This window comes from Drosophila ficusphila, unplaced genomic scaffold (assembly GCF_018152265.1).
Source record: "Drosophila ficusphila isolate 14025-0441.05 unplaced genomic scaffold, ASM1815226v1 contig_414, whole genome shotgun sequence".
Lineage (NCBI taxonomy): Eukaryota > Metazoa > Arthropoda > Insecta > Diptera > Drosophilidae > Drosophila > Drosophila ficusphila.
In genome coordinates this window covers 16292547-16312462 of record NW_025064328.1, presented here as the reverse complement: position 1 = coordinate 16312462, position 19916 = coordinate 16292547, and the positions used below count along the sequence as shown (strand labels likewise).

General features: G+C 51.2%; 5 protein-coding genes across 9 annotated transcripts in view; 3 read left to right on the top strand and 2 right to left on the bottom strand.

Moving 5' to 3' along the window:
- The window catches only part of LOC108093706 (AF4/FMR2 family member lilli), a 21095-nt gene extending 12533 nt beyond the window's left edge, over positions 1-8562 (top strand). For 3 of the 5 annotated variants that reach the window (XM_017193900.2, XM_017193899.2, XM_017193898.2), the window contains 7 exons: positions 1685-2064; positions 2271-2650; positions 2816-2944; positions 3151-3575; positions 4084-4888; positions 5027-7333; positions 7393-8562. In XM_017193900.2, the coding sequence (XP_017049389.1) occupies positions 1685-2064; positions 2271-2650; positions 2816-2944; positions 3151-3575; positions 4084-4888; positions 5027-7333; positions 7393-7954 (4988 nt within the window). In that variant the 3' untranslated portion in view covers positions 7955-8562. Of the gene's footprint in view, positions 1-1684; positions 2065-2270; positions 2651-2714; positions 2945-3150; positions 3576-4083; positions 4889-5026; positions 7334-7392 lie in introns of those variants that run through there. The other 2 variants (XM_017193901.2, XM_017193902.2) reach the window with 2 other exon arrangements.
- Positions 8237-15304, bottom strand: LOC108093709 (putative helicase MOV-10). The gene is made up of 5 exons (XM_017193907.2): positions 14753-15304; positions 11767-11803; positions 11573-11709; positions 10650-11518; positions 8237-10504 (listed from the first exon to the last, which is right to left on the bottom strand). Exons 1-5 carry the CDS (start codon positions 14776-14778, stop codon positions 9030-9032), a joined length of 2544 nt encoding a protein of 847 aa, XP_017049396.1. The 5' UTR covers positions 14779-15304; the 3' UTR covers positions 8237-9029.
- On the top strand, positions 11839-15363 carry LOC108093708 (general transcription factor 3C polypeptide 3). Its single transcript, XM_017193905.2, has 2 exons — positions 11839-13801; positions 13855-15363. Exons 1-2 carry the CDS (start codon positions 12065-12067, stop codon positions 14710-14712), a joined length of 2595 nt encoding a protein of 864 aa, XP_017049394.1. The 5' UTR covers positions 11839-12064; the 3' UTR covers positions 14713-15363.
- LOC108093710 (spondin-1) lies at positions 15303-19916 on the bottom strand. Its single transcript, XM_017193908.1, has 5 exons — positions 19625-19916; positions 17288-17682; positions 16773-17234; positions 16491-16716; positions 15303-16430 (listed from the first exon to the last, which is right to left on the bottom strand). Exons 1-5 carry the CDS (start codon positions 19809-19811, stop codon positions 15400-15402), a joined length of 2301 nt encoding a protein of 766 aa, XP_017049397.1. The 5' UTR covers positions 19812-19916; the 3' UTR covers positions 15303-15399.
- Positions 17888-19408, top strand: LOC108093711 (protein teflon). Its single transcript, XM_017193909.2, has 2 exons — positions 17888-18343; positions 18403-19408. The coding sequence occupies exons 1-2, from the start codon at positions 17992-17994 to the stop codon at positions 19314-19316; spliced, it is 1266 nt and encodes a 421-aa protein (XP_017049398.1). The 5' UTR covers positions 17888-17991; the 3' UTR covers positions 19317-19408.

The window sequence follows — 19916 nt, the reverse complement described above, 5'->3', positions numbered from 1 at the left end:
CGTCTGGGAACAGAGAAACTGTTTGTATTACGCTCTACCATATTGCACACAAGACGGCATTTATGGGCCCGCTGAGGTCTTAAGTGGCTTATGGGGATTGCCCAACAGCCAGCCACAAAGACAAAAAGTATATGGAAATGCTTAAGACTAGACACCGACTAACAAAATAGAAGATTGGGCAAGCAGGAAAACCATATTCGACCAGATTTAAAGAGGCATTCATCACTCGCCTGAATGGCTTTCAACTTTTGATCTAGTAAACTCTTGACCATTTGAAAATCCCTTCGGCTCCATCGCTTGATGTCTGCTAAAGATCTAATGGAGACCCCGTGGCTTTTATTTTTAAATATCTCAAGTGGATGCATATATTGCATGTGCATATATCTCATATTCGGAGCATCATTACCACAAGACAGATGGATGGGTAGATAGACAGTTCAGCTCACCCACTTCTCATTGCTGGGGATTATGCTTGTTTGTGAATAATATGCGTAACACACAACTTTGCATTGATTTGAATTGGAATGAGATTCAGGGGTCCCAAGATGTTGCGGAAACTCTGCTGTTTTCCCTTGTGCGTGTCGCTGATTGATGTAATCGCAATCTGACTGCCAGTTTGCGGGTGATGGCCCCGCATTATAATTGGATTTCCTCCGCCTCTGTGATTAGTGGCCGCCTCCATTGATGGTTCTAGCTGCTCTTCATTTGCTGCCTGGGCGCTGCTTCTAATTAGTATTCCTCAAGGCCCACACAAAGTAGCGGGAGATCGGTTTCTGTAGCACAGTTGCAGAATCGTTTTCATTTTGCAAAACATTTGAAGAGCAGAAATTAATTACTAACTACAGTTAGGACAATATCATAAAAACAACTGAGCCACCAAATACATTACAACTTTAAAAGGATCTTATCCCAAAACCTTATAAAGGAAACAAAAGACAATAACAATATAGTTATATTCAATGTAGTGGCTCGTGGGCAGAAGCTGGCAGAACCACCTGCCATCCGAGAGATACAAGATATTCGCTCTTCGAGATACAATTCCCGCCCACGCCCGAAAACCAGAAAGTTTTGGCCGAGACCAGCTGCCCATTTTGGACATAACTACATTTCATCAGTCTGCGGCCAGCAGATAAATAACAATTTATAGGCTGATCCTCAAAGACAACCCGAGTAATAGCCATAAATTATTTGGGATTGGTACTGCTCCATTGTCTCTGCGTTTTTGGGGAATTTATTGGTGGGCCAGACAATTTGTCGCCCAAAAAGACAATCGACCGTGAATCTGCCAGCGAGCGTTTTTCACTTGGCGCTCAGCCATTTACACTGGGAAAGTGACTGGGTTTTCCTAACGCTGAACTTTCTCTTAAAACACCAAGCCCTTTAATCTAGATATGGGATTCACGGGAATCCCCCTAAAGTGAAAGATTAATTAATGTGGTATGGTTGATTTTACAGAGATTTTATATTTGAAACCATCTCCGATCGGTTGGGTTTTGTGTTAAATTGATTTTGACACTCAGTTTGCTGCTCGTGTCGGTCGTGTTGTTGTTTCGTTAACGTTGGGAATTACTTCTATTTTGTACTCACCACCCTTTCTCACAAACATTGCCAAAGCGCTCGCAGTTGCCTAAAACCCCAGCCCAAAATTCGATTCTCAACCTTCAACTCCGTCTATTCCACACAGCAACCAGCAGCACCACGGATCGCGACCAGGAAGACTCGGGAAGGGGCGCGGAGGACGAGGAGCCGCTGCCCCCGCCCCCGCCGCCACTGACCTCCGGATCGGCGCTCCCGGTGCCGGAGCACGTGCCCGACCAGGCCGTCCAGCTGACCCCGTGTCCCTGCTGCAGCCGCACCTTCGTCGTGGACGCCCTGCGCAAGCACATCGTCATCTGCGAGAAAGCCTCCAAGAAGCGCAAGATCTTCGACTCGTCGCGCCAGCGTCGCGATGGCACCGCTCTCTCCACCTACGTGCTGCCCAAGAACTTTGGCCTCCCCAATGCGGAGCGCACGGCAGGAGTGCCATCTCCTCCGGCCAACGCTCGAGAGGCTCCACCAGCTGAGGTGAGTACATCTTAAAGGGTTAGGGGTAAATATGATTATAGGTGAGTGAATTCAGAAACAGGCTAAGTGCTTTTGGCATTTTGTATTTACTGGTTTAAATAAATATATAATAATTAACAAAGCCTAGAATGCAGATTAAGTAATATGCACATTTAATCAGTTATACAAATTAACTAATAAGTATGTATATTTAATACCCTTTCCAGCCAGTGAACTCCCCGCAACCAGTTCGTCGGAAGTCGCAAACCGAGTTGGTTCGCTCCACCGCACGAGCGTCTTTGCGGAAGGCGGCATCCACACTGTCCAATACGGCAGCCAACGAGGCGGCGGGATCTGGAGGCCCAGCCGGGCCACCTGCTGCTCCTCCGGCCCGGGAAAAGTCGCTGGCCGAGAGGATAAAGCCGCCGCCCGGCGATCCCTGTCCCCACTGCGAGCGCACCTTCAACCCGAAGGCCTTCGACCGCCACGTGGAGTGGTGCAAGGAGAAGACCATGCTGGCCAACATGAAGGGCGCCAACAAGCAGGAGACCAGCAAGGCCAAGGAGCGTCTGGAGGCCAGGAAGAAGTACAAGCCACCCAATCTAAAGTAAGCCTCGTTTTAGTTGACAACCGATCCCAATCCGAAGTAGCCTTGACTTGATTGCCACATGGAGTTCTGTCCTTCTGATCTTACAAACTTACACACACTTTTTGTTTTCCTTCTCGTTCTTGTTTTTGTTTTTGTTGCTATTACCACTGCGATGTTCGCCAGGACAAAGAGATCCGTTGCCCGAGACAAGTACTCCGGGAACCACGAGGAGCTGCTGGAAGCGGGCGAGATGGCGGCCCCCAAGCCAAGTATGATGTCCCTCTCGATGACCTCGTCCGTGCAAAGTGATAAGTGAGTAGCCGGTTTACCGATCGTATATATCTCTATTAGATAGTCCTAACCCCCGATGCTCTTTTGGCGTTGCTTTGGTCGTCTTTGATTAATCCTGTAAAGAAAGCGTACAAGTAAACATTTATTAGACACCGTCGTGTAGTTCGAACACCGAGTAGTTAGTCCTCCGATCAGCGATCTTCACTCATCCCAGAAACGATCCCCAGCCATCAAGCTCAAGGAACAAGAAGTCGCGCCCCTGTGCCACCCGGAAGTCGCGGGAAGCCGGAGACCAGACCAGCGGTCAGCCAGAACCAGGTGAACCTGTACATGACCCACGACGAGGATCCCCCCTCCTCTCCACCGCCGCCCAGCGATGGAGCTCCACTGCGGCGCTCCAGGCGCAAGCAGCCGGAGTCCTGCTGTGAAATCGACGATGCCATGGAGCGACTGAGGCACAACGGCAGTGGAGACGGGTTCCGTTTGGCCAAGCTGGACTGCATGGAGGCACCAGCCCTGCAGCCGGCCAGACACCGCAAAACCACAGGCAAGCGGGATAAAATCGGAGCGGGCGACAAGGATATCCGCCTGCCCAACCTTCCCCAAGTGACCATGACATTCGACGAACTCAATGGGTTGATCAAGCGTAAAGGTATGGGTTGTTCCTTGTAGTTTCTCAATGGGCAATCTCTCCGTAGCATGTACTCCTCCAATTAATTTGAGACACTGCTGCTCATAAAATCTAAGAACCCGGAACCATTTCATGATCGTTAATTAGTGCGCGCCGCATCAAAGCACTCGTAGGATCAGCCAAGCATTAAGCTTTCGAAGGTGTTGTCCAGGTGCAAGTGCAACCAGTGGGTTTTAAATGTGATTAGGAGTCTTAGGAGATGAAGTCAAGGGCATCGAACAAGAAATACTAGTTGGAGGGAAGGCAAATCATTATTAAATAAAATTAAACAAATTACAAAGCGATTAGAATTTTAGAAAGTTAAAGAAAGGAACAATTAATTGATTAATTAATTTAAAATTATAAGTAGCAGGGGTATTGGAGTGAACAATATGTAGATTTTTAGTAAAGTATAAGGTAATAGAGACTTGCCTTTAGTTAACCAATCCTAACCCAACAACCTCCCATCCTCCATGCTGCTGCACTTCAGGCGGCACTCCTATCTGCAATATGGAAATGGAAGATCAGGAAAAGCATCATCATTCGAGCACCTCCTTGGTGCGCCAGGCTCATCGCCGCACTCGCACCCGGGAGAACCCCAACTTGGAGCTAAGGGCCTTGCAACAGGGATCAGTGATGTCCAAGGACGTTCAGTTCGCCTCGCTGGACTCGAGCTTAGTGCCCCTGCAGCGAAAGCAACGCAAGGTGGTGCACTCGGGATCCGAGGAGGACTCTCCCCGGGCGGAGATCCAGATCAAGATGGAGGCCACCACCATGCGCACAGTTTGCCGACCCACTAAGAGACCGGCAGTTCACGGAGGACAATTGATCAGTAACCCCGAACCCCTGAGGGCTTTACCAATGCCCGAGTTGAAGCAGAGTTTGGAGGCCATTAACAAATCGATGGGGCAGGCGGTCCTGCCAAGATTGAAACTGGGAAACGAGAGGGAGGACTTGGAGTCGGATGCAGATGAGCAGGATAATTACACCAGTGAATTGGATGACGAACCAGAGGAGGAGGACGATCTTATAGCGAGAGCGACGAAGCTGATCGAACGAGCTCGTTCTTGTCCTAGTCCCAAGCCCAATCCCTCCGCGGAGGATACCCACAGTGGGGATGAGGAGCAGGAGGAGGAGGAGGAACAACCAGACCTAGAGCTAGAAAAGGTCTTGAAACTGCCCCCCTTGACCAAGCAGAACAGCAATGTCAGTCGTCGTTTGGTGGTTCTTGAGCAGGATGAGAATGGCACCATGTACATTAAGTCGGCTACCAGCTCCCAGCGTCGTGCAAATAGGTTTGTATACCACATAGGTTCGAAGTAATCCCAACCAATCCTCCCCAGACGACAGCCAGACAGAGCAACTTCGGGTGGTTTTAATCGAATGTCATTTATAACATTTCTCCTAACCAATTTGCCATTTCTTTTTAACAGCGGCCTGGGGAATAAGTACGATCCCTTCCTCTCGGCCAAGCGGCAGCTGGAGGAGCTCTGCTCGCCCAGCACGCCGCCCCCCGAGGAGGAGGAGGTGACCAGCACCACTAGGAACACCAAGACCCTGACACCCTTACCAACGACCACACCTACAGCTACACCCAACATCGCCATGACCACTTCTCTCAACACAGCAATAAGCAAGCCAGCTCAGATGGCCCTGAAATCCACGCCGGCCTCCAACTTCCGACGCACCTCATCGTTGCGGGGTCCCCGTCGCACGCCCATGCTGAACAGTCGCCCCCTGTTCGCCACGAACTACCGACCCACCATCCAGCGAGGCCTCTCCGACGAGGGACCCATCTCCACGAACTTCCTCAAGCCGGAGGAGTTCGACGAGATGCCAGTAAGGGCGGCCTGCGGCAACGATTTCCACAGTCCCCGAGTGGTGCGTCGCGATACGAGCGCCTCCAATCGGAAGCAGCAGCTCAAGCTGCCAGTGGGTGGAGCCGGTGAAGCCAGCAACGCCCCCTCATCCCCGCAAGCGGGACGCAGTGTGGCCAAAACGGACTCGCTGGCCGTGTTCCTGAAGTACGAGCACGAGCTGGAGCAGTTGAACGCCAAGGCGGCGGAGTTGGCCGCGGCCAGCCAGCTGACCAGCAAGGAGCAGAAGGACAAGAGCAACACGCTGAGCAAACAGAACTCGGCCAAGAGCCTCGGACAGAGTACTCCGACCCAGCTGCCACCGTTGACTCCTGCGGCGGTTCCACCCTCACCTTCCGCGGTCAAGGAGGTGAACTATCCGCCGGTGGCGACTCCTCTGCGGTTGGAGCCCATCAGCCGGCCAGCGATGAACCCCCTAGCTCCACTCACGCCCATCCGGCTGGAGAGCATCTTCGGTCCCAGGAGGGAAGCGGCCTTGGGTTCAGGATCGGGATCGGTGGCAGGCGACTTCATCGACCCCAAGCTGATAAACGCCTGCGACAACCTGCACGTGAGCAGCGGCATCTCCTCGGACGCCAGCTCCACGCCGCAGCAGTTGTCCCAGAGCCGGAGCCGCAGCAGCTCCCAGTCGACAATCACCCACGAGCGGAGGCAGTCCGGCGAGGCCAGGAACCTGCTGAAGCGCAAGATGCGCTTGGGACGCAACCAGTTTCTGTACGACGCCTCGCCGGAGGACGCGGACGCCTCGTCCGGCTGCTCCGCCGACGACGAGGCCAACCGCTCCTCCATGGAGTACGACGAGCAGTGCTGGCAGCAGCAGCAGAAGCAGCTGCTGGCCAACCCGCTGCCGCTGGTCATGCCCATGGTGCACAACGCCATGCCCACCTTCGACGACTTTGACTTCGAGGAGTTCCTCTCCTCATTCGAGAACGAGAATGACGACGAGCAGTTCCCGCTGTTCAAGGACTGTCGCGAGTTCCTTCTGAATCGCTCGACGAGCAGGCAACGCTCGTTCCAGAAAGCGACTTCGACGCCACAAGCGACAGCCACACCGAGCACACCGCACACACCGCACAGCATCCACAGTGTCCAGTCGAAGATTAAAGACAATCACGCCCACAGGTCCGAGGCGAAGGCGCCGGAGGAGCGGCTGCAGCGCCAGCGGTCGAACGCCTCGAACGCCAGCAGCCAGGAGGAGAAGCAGAGCCGCCAGGACATGGAGAAGCGGATGGGCGCCGAGGACCAGCAGAAGCGGGAGATATTCATCAGCATCGAAACGGAGGCCAATGCCCAGGGACGCTCGCCCATCTCGCCGGACTCGCTGCGCCACATGGTCGGCAATGCCCAGACGCCCATCGACGTGCTGCACATCGAGAACGGCAACGAGCCGGAGCACGCGAGGTTCAGCAAGATCAGCGACACGGAGGATGCCGGAGACGAGTCCGGGGATCGAACCAGCCAGGCCACCGCCACCGGCCGACTGGCCCCATCCCCGAGTGGCTCCGCATTGGCGCCCAACGTGCAGCTGAACAACGCCAAGAACCTGATCCAGCAGATGCAGAGTGACTTCCGGCAGCTGGGCGAGGAGGCCAGTGCCTCCATGCGGCGCATGTTGATTGTCAGCGGACGAGGAGACGAGCAGCAGCAGCAGCAACAGCAGGCGAGCAGGGAAGTCAGGGATCCAAATCCGATTCCAAATCTCGAGCAGGAACAACAACATATTAAGGCCAACGCCCCACTGACGCCTTCGCCGTCGGCGGAGTCGGATGAGCTGAGCAGCCTGGATGGCTATCCCATGTCCTCCTCGCACGGCTCCCGGCGCGGAGCCAGCTCCAAGATGAGTACGGATTCGGCTTACGGCAGGTGGGTTCGTCTGGAGCAGAATATAAACCACATACTAATATCCGATCTACCAATTGCAGCAGCAACTCACCTTACAGCTTGTCACGCCAGCGCTCCTCGGAACTCCAGCCGGTGGCCTCACACTCCCAGGGACTCCAGCGTCCGCATACGGCCAGTGCCATGTTAGCGGGCGGCCTGACCGATTCCAGCCCCCAGACGCACAGCGCCCACGGAGGCCTTAAGGCTCGCAAGCGACTGTTTGTCCCAGAAAGTGGCAGCAATGGCGATGGAGCCGAGTTGTCCATCAGTGGACCAGATCACTTTCTTCAGCAACATCAGCAGATAAGCAACTACAACTACCAACAACTGCAGCAGCAACAACTGCAGCAGCAACAGCAACAACTGCAGCAGCAGCAACCACAGCAGCAGCAGGAGAAGCCCTTACCACAATCTCTACAGGATTACAACGCCAACAACAATCTACCGATAACACCAACCATTTCGGAGCACTCGCTGAACAGCAACGAATCCATGTCGTCAAGTATGAGGATTTCGAAGTACTGCCACGAATGCGGCGGAAAGTTCATCTTGGACACCGCCAAATTCTGCATGGAGTGCGGAATGAAGAGGATTATATTCTAGATTAACCCCCCACGTAGCCATTGTTGTCAGTAGCTCACACCACTCACAGAATTCAGAACTCAGATCTTAGAACTCAGAACACGAAACACAGAACACAAAAGCACCCGAACAAAGCCGACTCCGCTGATGAATCCTGGCCAGTTCGATCTTTGGGGTCTGAAATATACCAAATGTAGTTGTTAAACGCAAGCAGTTTGCAGGGAGCGTTAACACCGCTTATATACGAGATAATAATAATATATATATTTTTTAATACGAACCAAAACCAGTAAAACACAGGTGTTTATTCAAGCAAACTTTAATCGAACTAAACTTGGCATTTCTTTCGCAAACATGTTTATCATCTTCGATGGCTTAAAAAATCGAACAAAAACGAAACTCAACGTAAAAAGTAAACACTTTAACAAAGTTGTTGATTAACAAAGACTGAACGAATTTAAACGATAGAGCGTTGAAAAAAAATTGAATATGTAATATGACAAGAGCAAAACTATTTTTAAACATTTTTCAAAACCTAACGCAGCAACTTCATTGTATTTGTATTTTGTAAACGTTTTACTAATTATATAGACACCGCTTAAATATATACGTATATATGATAATGCATACACATCGATTCGTATCAACGATTTGGTTTAATATAAAACTTGGCTTAAAACGTCGAAGTTGACTTAACACATTCATGATAACTCATCCGTTTGGATTTGATTGGTCCATTTCTTACACAAATCTTATTATATTGAATTTTTCTGTTTTCATTTGCAGGCTTTTAAATGGAGTGTTAAGGTTGTTATTCATCGTAACGCAGTCCTAGACGGCGCAAACCGAATATTGTTATCAGAAACTCATATTAAAAGAAATACAAAAACTTCTGTTTTACAGATGGGGAATGCTTACATTACAAAGTGCTGTCAAAGCAGCTAGAAAATTGGATCTTCTTGACTTCAGTTCTTAAGGTTTATCCTAGAGGCACACTATAACACTATTCGCTTAATCTAATACTTTTTCAAAGTCTTAACACAAAGTTTCAGTTTCATAATTTCCGACACAATGTGTCTTTAGTTTCTTCGGGTCTCTAAATTGATAACTGACACAAATGATTCCTTATAGCCTTTGTGAGCTCCTCTGATACGGAAAAACGCTTTTCCATTTTGTCCGTAGTCACACTTATATCCTGTGGCATCCTGGCAAACCAAGGAGTGTCCTCCTCGTCCTCCGACTCACTGCTCGACTCCTCATCGGACTGCTCCTCATAAACATCTGGAAGGAATTCCGGTCTCTGTTGGGCACCCTTCTTCTTGAAAACGTATGTGCCTTGATTCTTGCACTCCCTAATGATCGACTTGAAGTCCCGGTGATGTCGCAGCGTGACCGGGTTCCCAACCAGTATCAGCAAAGACTTGGCTCTCGACAGGAGCACATTGACTCGGCGCGGACTGCGCATGAATCCCATGTTGGCGAACGATCGCACCAAACTGGCGATTATAATGGGCTTCTCCCGGCCCTGATAAGTCTCGACGCTGCCCACCTCCACGTTGGGGTGCCCCTGGCTTTGAAGAAGTTTGGTAACAAGTTTGCCCTGGGCCGTGTACGGAGCTACTATGCCGATATCTTCCTGGCTGACTCTTTTTCCGTGCCCCAAGCCGTCGTTTATGAGGCGTTTTACGTACCAGCACAGGACTTGGGCCTCCAGCTGGTTGAACGAGCTGGTGGAGTGCTGCTCTCGTTTGGTGACTCCATGTGTGGCCTGGAAGATGATGGGAAACCGTGGGTTGGGCAGCAGGGCCCAGTTCTCCGCTAAGTTTACATCTGCATCGGGGGCCTGCGCGATCAGCTCTCCGTTGTAGTACAGCTCGTTGAACAGGCGCACAATTTCCGGATGGGATCGATAGTTTCGGCGCAGTCGCGTCTGCAAAGAACGATCGAAGTTCCCATTTGCATCCACCTTGTAGCAATCCGAGCGGAGAAGACGCTCCATTAGGGAATGGCTCAACCCAAGGGACGCTGCCCGATTGCTCTTTATGACGGCGCCCAGCTGCTTGTGGTCGCCGGACAAGATGACATGGCAGTCCGAAGTCTGTTTGATTCCCATTATGCCGATCAAGGCCTCCGGCTCGGTGGCAGCGCCCGCCTCGTCGATGAAAATGTGGCTAAAGAATTTGTGCTTGCCCAGATCGTCGCTGACCAAGCGTCCCACGGTGCACAAAGTGGCCACTGTGATGCCGTACTGGAGGATATGTGAAACTCCAAGGTGCTCGTAGATGTGCTTCGAGCAGTTGGAATTCTTCAGCAGCAGTGGCGGCACGGTCTTCAGTCCCTTGTGGTGGATGGAACGGGAGAATACGCGAATCAACTGCCGATCAGGCTTCGGCTGCTCCTGCTGGGCAAAGTGCTTCCGGAGCCGCTCGTTGCTGGAAATGTACTCGCACAGCTTCAGGGCGATTGTGTCGCAGGCCGAATTCGAACCGGCGGTTACAAGAATGCGGCTTCTAGGTTGCAGAAGGCGCAGCTGTAGAATGGTCTCCACAATAGTAGTGGTTTTTCCAGTGCCTGCATCAATAACAATATTGGATTTATATCAGAAAATGAAGTATAGTAATGCCTCAAATCATTTCTACTTTACTTGAACCGATATTTTACTTTTGATGCGAATTCTTTTGTTACCTTAAATGCTTAACAGATAAATATCACTTACCTGGTGGTCCGAACACGATGTAGGGTCCCTCAGTGCTTGGTCCTGCGACGATCCTCTTCACCGCCTGGAACTGCTCTGTATTGGAATAAATGGTCGGATTGAGGAGCAAGATAGCTTGCGAAGGAACGGTCTCTATTTTTGGCTTCGCTTGCATCCAGCTGGGCAAGGTTCCGCAGTCACGCAGTTGGATCTTCGACTGGTCCACCATCTGGGTCAACCAGCCGGGAAACGGAAACAAGTAGCGGCGCACCAATGGACTCTCCTGGAGCAGTTTTAGCGCGCGATACATGTATCGGAAGGGTGTGCGCCTTGAGCGAATTATGGCGCAGAAGCCTTGACCTTGCAAGATATCGTCACCGGGCCAATTATGGCGGCCAAAACGGAAATGAACAGTGGTGCGGCTGACCTGGTCCACATTAGCCACATAACGACGCTGCGGATCATTCTTTTCCAAAAATTCGTTGGCGTGGGGCAGAAGGGCCATCAGTAGGTTTTTTGGAAGCGGAGAGGCTATCAAGCTGGACTTGGGCACCAACACTACTTCGTCCAGGTTGGGGGCCACCACATCCTCAGCATTCACGCTCGTGGTTTTGAGAACAATCTTATAGGATAACTTTCCAACTCGTTGTACAGCCACGTCCGGTTGGAGCAGTAGGGCGTACAGCTGCATGGTGGACAGGTCCTCGATTGTCAGCAGCGTTTGCATCACGGAACATACGTTGTAAAACTCCAAACGCTTTGTGGTCAGATACTCGGCAAAAACTGCATTTTGAGTAGTCAAGTCCTTGTCGGTGAATTCGGTGGGCAAAGCCTGTAGCATTTCGGCACTGGGCGGATAATGTGGCAAATTGCGCATCAACGCCCAAAGTCTGTAAGGGATTAACAACGAGGCTAAAATCTTCAATGGTTCAACAAAGACTTACCGCTTCTGTTTTTCCACAGGGTCGTCTGGTTTCCCATCATCAATAGCTTTTGGTCCCAATATAAATGTTTGTTTCTTTTGAGTTAGCCTGTGATCTGCATTCGCTATGAGGGCTATTCGCGACAACTGGTGATCCAACTGTGAACGCCATAATCGTGGCCCATACTATGCAATTAACTAGCCAAAACCACTTACCAATTCCAAATTCTCGATAGCGTGCATGGTTTCCTTGCTAAAAATATATCACACGAATTAATTCACATTAATAAAGACAAAAACGTAGAGCGCGACTGAGCTTTTCGCGGAAAAGTCGAATCGCGGAGAATTCAAAGTGCCGTTGGTTTTCTAGAGATGGATAGTGCGTGTTTAAACTCGCGCCGTTAAGTTCGATTAGTTTTAATCGATATTTGCGAACGACGCAAGGAGCTGGGCCTTCAACACTGGATTTGTGCCATCCCTAAATCGGTTTGTTTACGAAAGGCATCAAAAGGAAATGGACGATTCGGATTCAAATGAAGTTCTTATCGAGGAAATAGATAGCAATGATGTGCCGGAGAACGAGCTGGAGCAGTTCCAGGAGACGGAGCCGCTGCGCGTGGTGGACATCATCGATTGCGACGTAGATGGCGAGCGGCGCAACTTCGAGGCGGACGAGGAGGAAGGAGCTCTAATCAAGCGCTATGTGCAGGGCGTCCAGTGCCTAGAGTTCCCGGATTTCTGCACCAAACTGGAGGCCAGCGACGAGGACGAGGAGGAGCAACTTGAGCCAACAACCAACATAGAGGAGCGGCCGAGCACTTCGGCTCAGGCGAAGCAACAGCAGGAACAGCCGGCCGGAAGTGGTCGCTCCGGAGGTGGCTTCCGCAAGAGCCAACTAAGTACAGCCCTGCAGGGATTGATGGGCGAGGCCAACCTAAGCTTCGTGTACGGGCGGTTCGAAACGGCCGAGCGTATCTGCATGGAGATTATCCGGCAGAACCCGCTGGCTAGCGAACCCTTCTACACGCTTGCCGAGATCTACGAAAACCGGGACGAGGTCAAGTTCCTGAACTTTTCCACGCTGGCGGCCCATCTGAATCCCCAAGATAGGGACATGTGGATCAGGGTCTCCGACTTGCTCGTACAGCAGGGCAATCTGGCCCGTGCCCGTCTCATCTACACCAAGGCCATCAAAATGCTGCCCAAGGTGTATCAACTGCGTCTGCGAAAGGCGCAACTGCTGCAGAAAATGGGCGAAACCAATGCTTCCATGTTTACGTATTTGAAGATGCTGCCCTTGATGCCGCCGGAGGAGTGGAAGATGTGCTTGAATACAGCGAAGAACGTGGCTCGCTACTTCCACGTTCTGGAGAAGCACACGCTGGCTCTGGAGGCCATGGAGGGAGCGTACAGCGTGTGCGGGGGGCGCTTCACGCTGGAGGACATCAACATCTACCTGGAACTGCTCATCCTTAACAAGCAGTATGCGAAGGTTCTCCGCTGTCTGCGCGAGCGCACAAACTTCGAGCTGGAGAACGACCAGGAGGAGAGTCTGGAGCTGATATACTTCTGCGAGATCCCGGATGACTATGTGCCCGAGTTGCGAGCCAAGCTCTGCGTCAGCCTCATCCACATGCGGGCGCACCATCTGCTGGGCTATCTCATCCAGAACGTGCAGGAGCACATCACTCTGACGGCGGATCGTGTGGAGCTCTACATGGACATCACGGAGGCGCTGATGCAGGAACACAAGTACGCCGAGGCCATTGCGCTGATGAGTCCCATCACCGAGGGCGACACCGTTGAGTGTCCGGCGTTCGTGTGGCTGCGGCAAGCAGAGTGCCTGCGCCAGCTTAACCGCACCAACGAGGCCATCCAAAGCTACGAGAAGGTGGTGCAGCTGGCGCCCTTCTGCTATGATGCGCGGTTCACCCTCTCCGCGCTGCTGAAACAGCAGGGCCGACACGAGGAGGCCGTTCAGGCACTGGAGCAACCAGGCGAGGCCGAGGGCCAGCCGCTGGTGGCCAGATTGTTGTACGAGCGGTGTGTTATGTTGCAGCAGATCGGGCGCATCGAGGAGTTTCTGGACGTAGGCTACGCCCTGCTCAGTCGGCACTCCATCAAGCTGTACAACCGCGAGGAGATGATGGCAGCCGCCAACGGAGGCAGTGCCTACAACTCGGAGAGCTTGAAGACCATCATCCAGATGCGCAGCAAGGCGGTTGATGTCTCAGCGGAGCAGGACCTGCAGGTGGGCAGTTCACTTTAGCTAACATAAATTCCAATAAAACGTTTTCCCAATAGGATCCCGCCAAGAACGCAGCCAGTGAGGCCTCTGACCTGACCGTCAAGGACGAGTTCAATCTCTTTCAAGAGCTGGTGCGTACGGCTTTTAAGCACGGCATGCACAGCGCCGCCGAGAAGATCTGCTTCGCCATGGTAACCACAAAGAGGTTTACGTACTACCACCATGAAATTGAGAGAATCATGGTGCTCACCTGTTACTACAACGACGACTGCGCCATCGCCTTCTCGTATTTGCGGGAGCTGATTGCCAAGCAGCCTTGCCAAACGACGCTGTGGAACATGCTCTCGCTGATGATTCAGAAGGGCGATGAGGTTCGCTACTATCGCTACATTCGGCGGCTGATGCAACGCCATCCGGTGGATACGAAACCAATGCGAATCTTCCAGGGGCATTACCACTTGAACTGCGCCTCCTTCAAGTATGCCTTGAACATCTACATCCCCATTCTGCGCGAGAGTCCCGATCCCCTGGTGGCTCTCTCCATAGCCGTTGCCTTCAACCAGCTGTCGCTGCAGAAGAAGGTGCTACGCAAGTCGGCGGCAGTGGCCCAGGCGGTGGCCTTTGCCCAGCGCTACAAAGAACTGCGATCAGCTGGCCACGAGCTCTCCGACTGCGCCGCCCAGCAGGAGATCTTCTACAACATCGGACGCATTTACCACCAGGCAAACATCCTGCACTTGGCAGTGGAGTACTACGAGAAGGCCCTGGCAGTGCCCGTTCACCCGCTAGTTGCCGAACACGAATCCACCCTGGGTCTGCAACACGAGGTGGCCTTCAACTTGCACCTCATATACCGAGCCAATGGAAACAAGTGGAAGGCCCGCCAGTATCTGATGCGCTACTGTGTGGTCTAATGAAGGGCATGCTACGAATCCTGGAATTTGTAACAGTTACCTGCTCTTAGTTAATGTTGATCCCATTTTGTTATTTACTTTAATTTGTCTTTAAATTGAACGCTTTGTTTGTCTGTTGAAGAACTTTTGAGTACTAAACTAAGGCCACTGCAAAGTCGAATTTATAGACCCTGATAAGCTAACAATACCGGGGGATCCCAATTTTCCGCTAACCAATCTGTTGAAAATTGAATATTGAGAGATGAAGGGGAAACTGGGAGCTTAAATAATGCGAGAATCAACTTATTAGTAACGAAATCAACCAACGTCCGCTTTATTCTCATGCCTTTGTTTCCATGACTCATAAACGTAAAATTGTGCATCCGGTCACGTAGAAGGTGTTTCGGTTAAATAACTGTAAAGGGTTCTTAGTCAACTGCATTTCCAAGAAATTGCATTTATGGGTTTTTAAAGATAAGCGCTATATGAACTTTAATGTGTAACTGCGATCTTAACTATGCAGTTGTATTTTATTATTGGACTTTTAAGATTCTGTTTACTATAATTATTATTATAAATAACATCGTCAATAGGAAACAAACTCCAGCAAATTGTATAAAACACGTCTTTATTTAGGATTTCAGAAGTTACAATTAAAAAACTTTAAACCCAGAGGATTAAGAATGCAATTAGGAGTGGCGTTCCTTCCTAGCATGCCGGCATGGAGCAGGGACGAGACTTGACCAGGCGCTTGGAGCACGCCTGTCCGCCGTTCTGGGGCTCGCTGACCACAAAGCGATGGCTCTCGGAGACCCCGACTCCGCAGGCGACGCTGCAGGACGACCAGGCGGACCACTCCGACAGGACACAGCCCTTAGGCTGGTCACCCCTCGAGGGCTGTCCACTCCTGACCGCGTGGCAGGTGTTCAGGCAGTCGTTCTCCGTGAGGAAGTTGTTCCGGTTGCCGCGACATCCTCCGTAGCTGAAGGAGCCGCATCGCTGGCTCTGCGGGTCGAAGGCGTAGCGCATGTAGTTGCCCCTGCAGGGACCCGCGTCCGGAGCCTGGACACAGATGTCCCTGGCCTGCTCCGCGTTAATGTGGCAGTCCGTGGGGTTGACGCACTCCTTCTGCTGGTGCAGCTCCATGCGCCGCGTGCAGTTCTCCTTCTCGGGGCCGTTCTCCAGCAGGAGCAGGCGGGTGCGGATGGTCACTCCCCGTCCGCAGGTCGAGGTGCAGGGGCTCCAGTCGCTCCACTGCGTGGTCGGGCACTGGGCGTCCGGCAGCTCCACCTGCTCGTACGTGCAGTCTGGCCGCATGCACTTGTTCTTCTCCACCACCGTGATGTGGGGACACCGCTTGCGCCCCAGGTGGTTGACGAAGGTGCGCGTACGCATGGTGATTCCGATGCCGCAGCTCGCCGAGCACTCGGACCACACGCTCCACGGCGAGGTCTTGCACAGGCCGGCTCCCTCGCCGTTGTTTCCCACCAGCGACTGCGAGTTGGCCAGGTTCTCGCCCTCGTCGTCGTCGCGATCCCTCGGCTGCGAGGAGCCACCTTCGCCGGCGGGACACTCGGCTACGGCTGCCACGCACATCTCCTTGGACACCAACTGGCGGGAGCACCTGCTCTGTTCCGCCGCCGCAGGGTACAAGTACTGGCGGCTGCGCATGCGAATTCCCTTGCCGCAGCTCACGGAACAGGGGCTCCAGGCCGAGTAATCGCCCACCCGGCATTCGGCTGTGGATTAAATAGATTGGATTAATGGTTAGCAGGAAAGGTATTTAGGCATTTAGTCACCTCTAGTGTCCTGCTCCTCGGCGTCGTCGGAAACCTCCAGCTGGAGAGCCTTAAGAAATTCATCATCGCAGCTCCGGGAGACGATCTTTTCGCGCCGCAGGTACAACTTGGCCAAGGGGGTCATCTCGCGACTCTGGGGGTTGTAAAAGGGGGCCCTCGGGTCCTCGGGATACATGGTGGTGATGCGGTACATCCTCTCTGGAGGCTGGGTCTCCGAGTTGGGTGACTACCGAGGGTACCAGTAAATATCTGATGGCTGCAAAAATAAATTCTATACTTTACCATGTAGGAGATACCACTGTCGGTGCCCGCATCCCAGGGGTACAGGTCAAAGTCCAGGGACTCCTTCCAACTGCAGTCCTCGGTGCACAAGTCTAGGCCACTGACGCCCACCACCCAGTCGGGCGAGGGGCCAAACATGGAGACCAGCGACACCTTCGGGTGCTTGCGGTCCACTCGGAACTTTGAGGAGGTGTTCTGGTTGACATTCGGATACCATAAACCGGCGGCCTTGATCAGAGTGCGCAGCTTGGGTCCGTTCGCCCGCAGCTCCGTTTCGAGCGCAGCAGGGGAGCCCCACTCTGCCAGGGAACGGAATCCGGCGGTGGCGATGTGGTTCTCGCCCCAGAAGGAGAAATTGGACTCGTGCGAGGCGCCAATCACATCGGAAAAGTGCGTTAACCAGATGGCAAAGGGATAGTCCTTGGGATGCGTTTCATTCGACCAGATACCCTCGAAAACGAACTGCAAAATAACTTTAATCACTTTCTGAATTGACCTATAATTTCGCAACTTACGCTGTACTTGGCTTCATCGCAGGCACAACATTCCTTTTGGGCAGCAGCTGCGTCTGGTTTTCGCTCACAAATCACAGTGGACAGGTTACCATCGTCGGCGAACCAGGCTTTGGGACCCTCGTAGACCATCGCCGACAGGGAAACGCAGCCGGAACCCGCCTCCGGAGCCACCCACATCACCTGGACCTCAGTTTTGGGCAGATCGTCTGCCTCGGAAACTGTGTTCACACATCTGTCGTTGAACTGGGTTAAGGAGTCGCTGAACAGCTGGAAGCGACCCACTCGCCTCGGATTCGCTGCCTGGGGACGTCGTGCCCCAGTATGAGCCTCAGCCGCAATGGTAAAGTGGGTAAAATGCTGAATTTTTGTGTGCGTTCGGGATCCGAGCAAAAGCACTGTTAACAAATTTAAAATCAAATTTAAATTTCGATTAAAAATGTTATCGGAAACCCAAGACCAGTTTGGCGCATATAGTTGTCTTGCTTTCTTATTATACCATCCCTTTTATTCAAACAGGACAATTCGAGTTTCGAACCAATGGGTGAGAGATAAAGGCGAATTAAGCGGGAAAACTGGAGATTTTAGCGGGAATTTGTTGAAAGCATTTGAATACAGCCATGTGGTAATCTGGCAACACTTATTTAAGGGAACGCGCGATTTAAGTTATTTGTTAAATATACTTTTGTTAGTTTTTTCTGTTAAATATGTCTTCTTTTCTGGATATGCTGACAGAGAGCCATAGCGTCGACCTTAAAAAGTGCGGCGATGTGGTGGTCTCTCCCAGCGATAATATGGTGGCGATTTATTGCCACTTCTGCCGGGATATTTTCACACACTTGCCGGAATTTTTAAGACACATCCAGTGGGCGCACAACGATGTGCTTCACTTCACCAAGGAGCAGAATGTGTACAGCATGGAAGAGCTCATGTCTGGCGAGGAGGGTGAGAATGCCCAGTCGCCAAAGCATAACAACAGCAGTGGGGACTTCGCTACACAAGGGGTAGCGGAGGAACCGAAGAGCATGAAAAATATTAGTAATCATCTCCAGAAAGAAAGTAAGTATCCAGGTCAATATCCCAAAAAGCACATGACCCTAACGTCTAACATTCCACAGAAACGAAACCAACAATTAAGAAAATCCTGGCAGAACTTGACTTAAAGGATGAAAACTCCCAAATCAAAAATCCCATAAATATTCAATCTAAGCCCGTGACTCAAAAAATCAAAGCAGCTCGCAACAAGGCTGAAAACGGGGGAAAATCTCTAAGGGTCTGCGACCTTAAAAGTCATACCATTGCAAGGAATGCAAGAAAACGCATGACAAACGTAAAACATCGAATCCTACAAGTTCTTCGAAACGATGGGCAAACAAACCTTCAACTGAATCCTGGAAAAACCACCGGTAGTACCTCTATTATTGAACCTTTAGATGTTAAGAACATTCCCGAATTCGACTTTAAAACTCCTCCTAAACCACTGCCAAAGTCTTCTCATTTAAGCGTAAGAAAGTCAACATTAACCATGGCACGAGTCTCTGTTGTGAGCACCTCCTCTTCAGTGAAAGAAGCAGTTCATACCCAAACGAAACCTATAATCTTAAAACCCAAACCCACTTCGACTGTACAGAAACTTGAGGTTTTTTCCGCCTCAAGTATGGTGCAGGAAACCTGCCATTTCTCAAAATCGTCAAGCCAAAATAACACAAAGATCCAGAAAGGAGTATCGCCATTAAAAATTAGAGAGATACAAATTCTTCCTCCACTTAGTATAGCACCCAAGAATGAAAATAATCTAACTAACCCGTCTCAACTTAAAGAAAATCAGACTCCGGAAAGTCTGAGCAAACCACTAGAAACTAAGAAAATCGCGATAACTAAGCCTCTAAAGAAGAATATTAATCGGCAAGTGGAAAATCAGACCAAAAATAAAGTACTAAACAATGTCAAACCCTTCTCTAAAGACAATTCTAAAAAGTTTTTTAAGAACCGAAGCAAGTTGGAGTCGGATAATATCCCAAAGTTAACCTAAATCAGAGTTTGCAATGAAAAAAGGGCAAACCTTTTAAATTTTATATTTGTATAAATTTTTAAAATAAATAGATCCCGAATGAGAATAATTAATGCGCTTCAGTTCTTTCATCATTAACACAAATTAAATTAAGATTAGCCCCAGAATATATGTATATAGCATTATCAAGATACGAGCCGAACTGAAAAGATGGAGCCCATATGCTCTGGATTCCCTTATCGCCTCGATTGGTCTTGCTTTTGTTCTCAAGTGGGGTCACTGCGAAACCGATTACGAAACCAGCTAGGCTGGCTACCTTCCCGACTTACAATTATACGTCTTGCCGGGCACGTATCCGTTGGGTCCATCGGCCACAATTAATTTGTATCCATTGTCGCCGCGTGTGCGTCGACCGTGGTTCAAGTGGGTGGGCGCCCGGGGACAGGCGCTGACCGTACTAATTGCCAGCCAGACGACAACGACAAGACGGATGAGCAGCGGCAGCGAGTGGCCCATCTCCAGTGCTTTGTTTCCCGCGTTATCACTTGACACGACTTCGGAGCTCGACTGTAGTGACGACCGTTCCAGGCGAGGCTCAACAACAAACTAATCGGCAAGCCG

Excerpts from the sequence above, each read along its gene's own strand:
- LOC108093708 (XM_017193905.2), top strand. The coding sequence starts at position 12,065 with ATGGACGATTCGGATTCAAATGAAGTTCTTATCGAGGAAATAGATAGC. Across the intron at positions 13,802-13,854 it reads CAGCGGAGCAGGACCTGCAG|GATCCCGCCAAGAACGCAGC; the intron begins GTGGGCAGTTCA and ends TTTTCCCAATAG.
- LOC108093711 (XM_017193909.2), top strand. The coding sequence starts at position 17,992 with ATGTCTTCTTTTCTGGATATGCTGACAGAGAGCCATAGCGTCGACCTT. Across the intron at positions 18,344-18,402 it reads TAATCATCTCCAGAAAGAAA|AAACGAAACCAACAATTAAG; the intron begins GTAAGTATCCAG and ends AACATTCCACAG.
- LOC108093709 (XM_017193907.2), bottom strand. The coding sequence starts at position 14,778 with ATGGGATCAACATTAACTAAGAGCAG. Across the intron at positions 11,710-11,766 it reads CTATCGAGAATTTGGAATTG|TTGGATCACCAGTTGTCGCG; the intron begins GTAAGTGGTTTT and ends TGGCGTTCACAG. Across the intron at positions 10,505-10,649 it reads CATCGTGTTCGGACCACCAG|GCACTGGAAAAACCACTACT; the intron begins GTAAGTGATATT and ends TTATTGATGCAG.
- LOC108093710 (XM_017193908.1), bottom strand. The coding sequence starts at position 19,811 with ATGGGCCACTCGCTGCCGCTGCTCATCCGTCTTGTCGTTGTCGTCTGG. Across the intron at positions 17,235-17,287 it reads GCGATGAAGCCAAGTACAGC|TTCGTTTTCGAGGGTATCTG; the intron begins GTAAGTTGCGAA and ends GTTATTTTGCAG. Across the intron at positions 16,431-16,490 it reads CGAGGAGCAGGACACTAGAG|CCGAATGCCGGGTGGGCGAT; the intron begins GTGACTAAATGC and ends TTTAATCCACAG.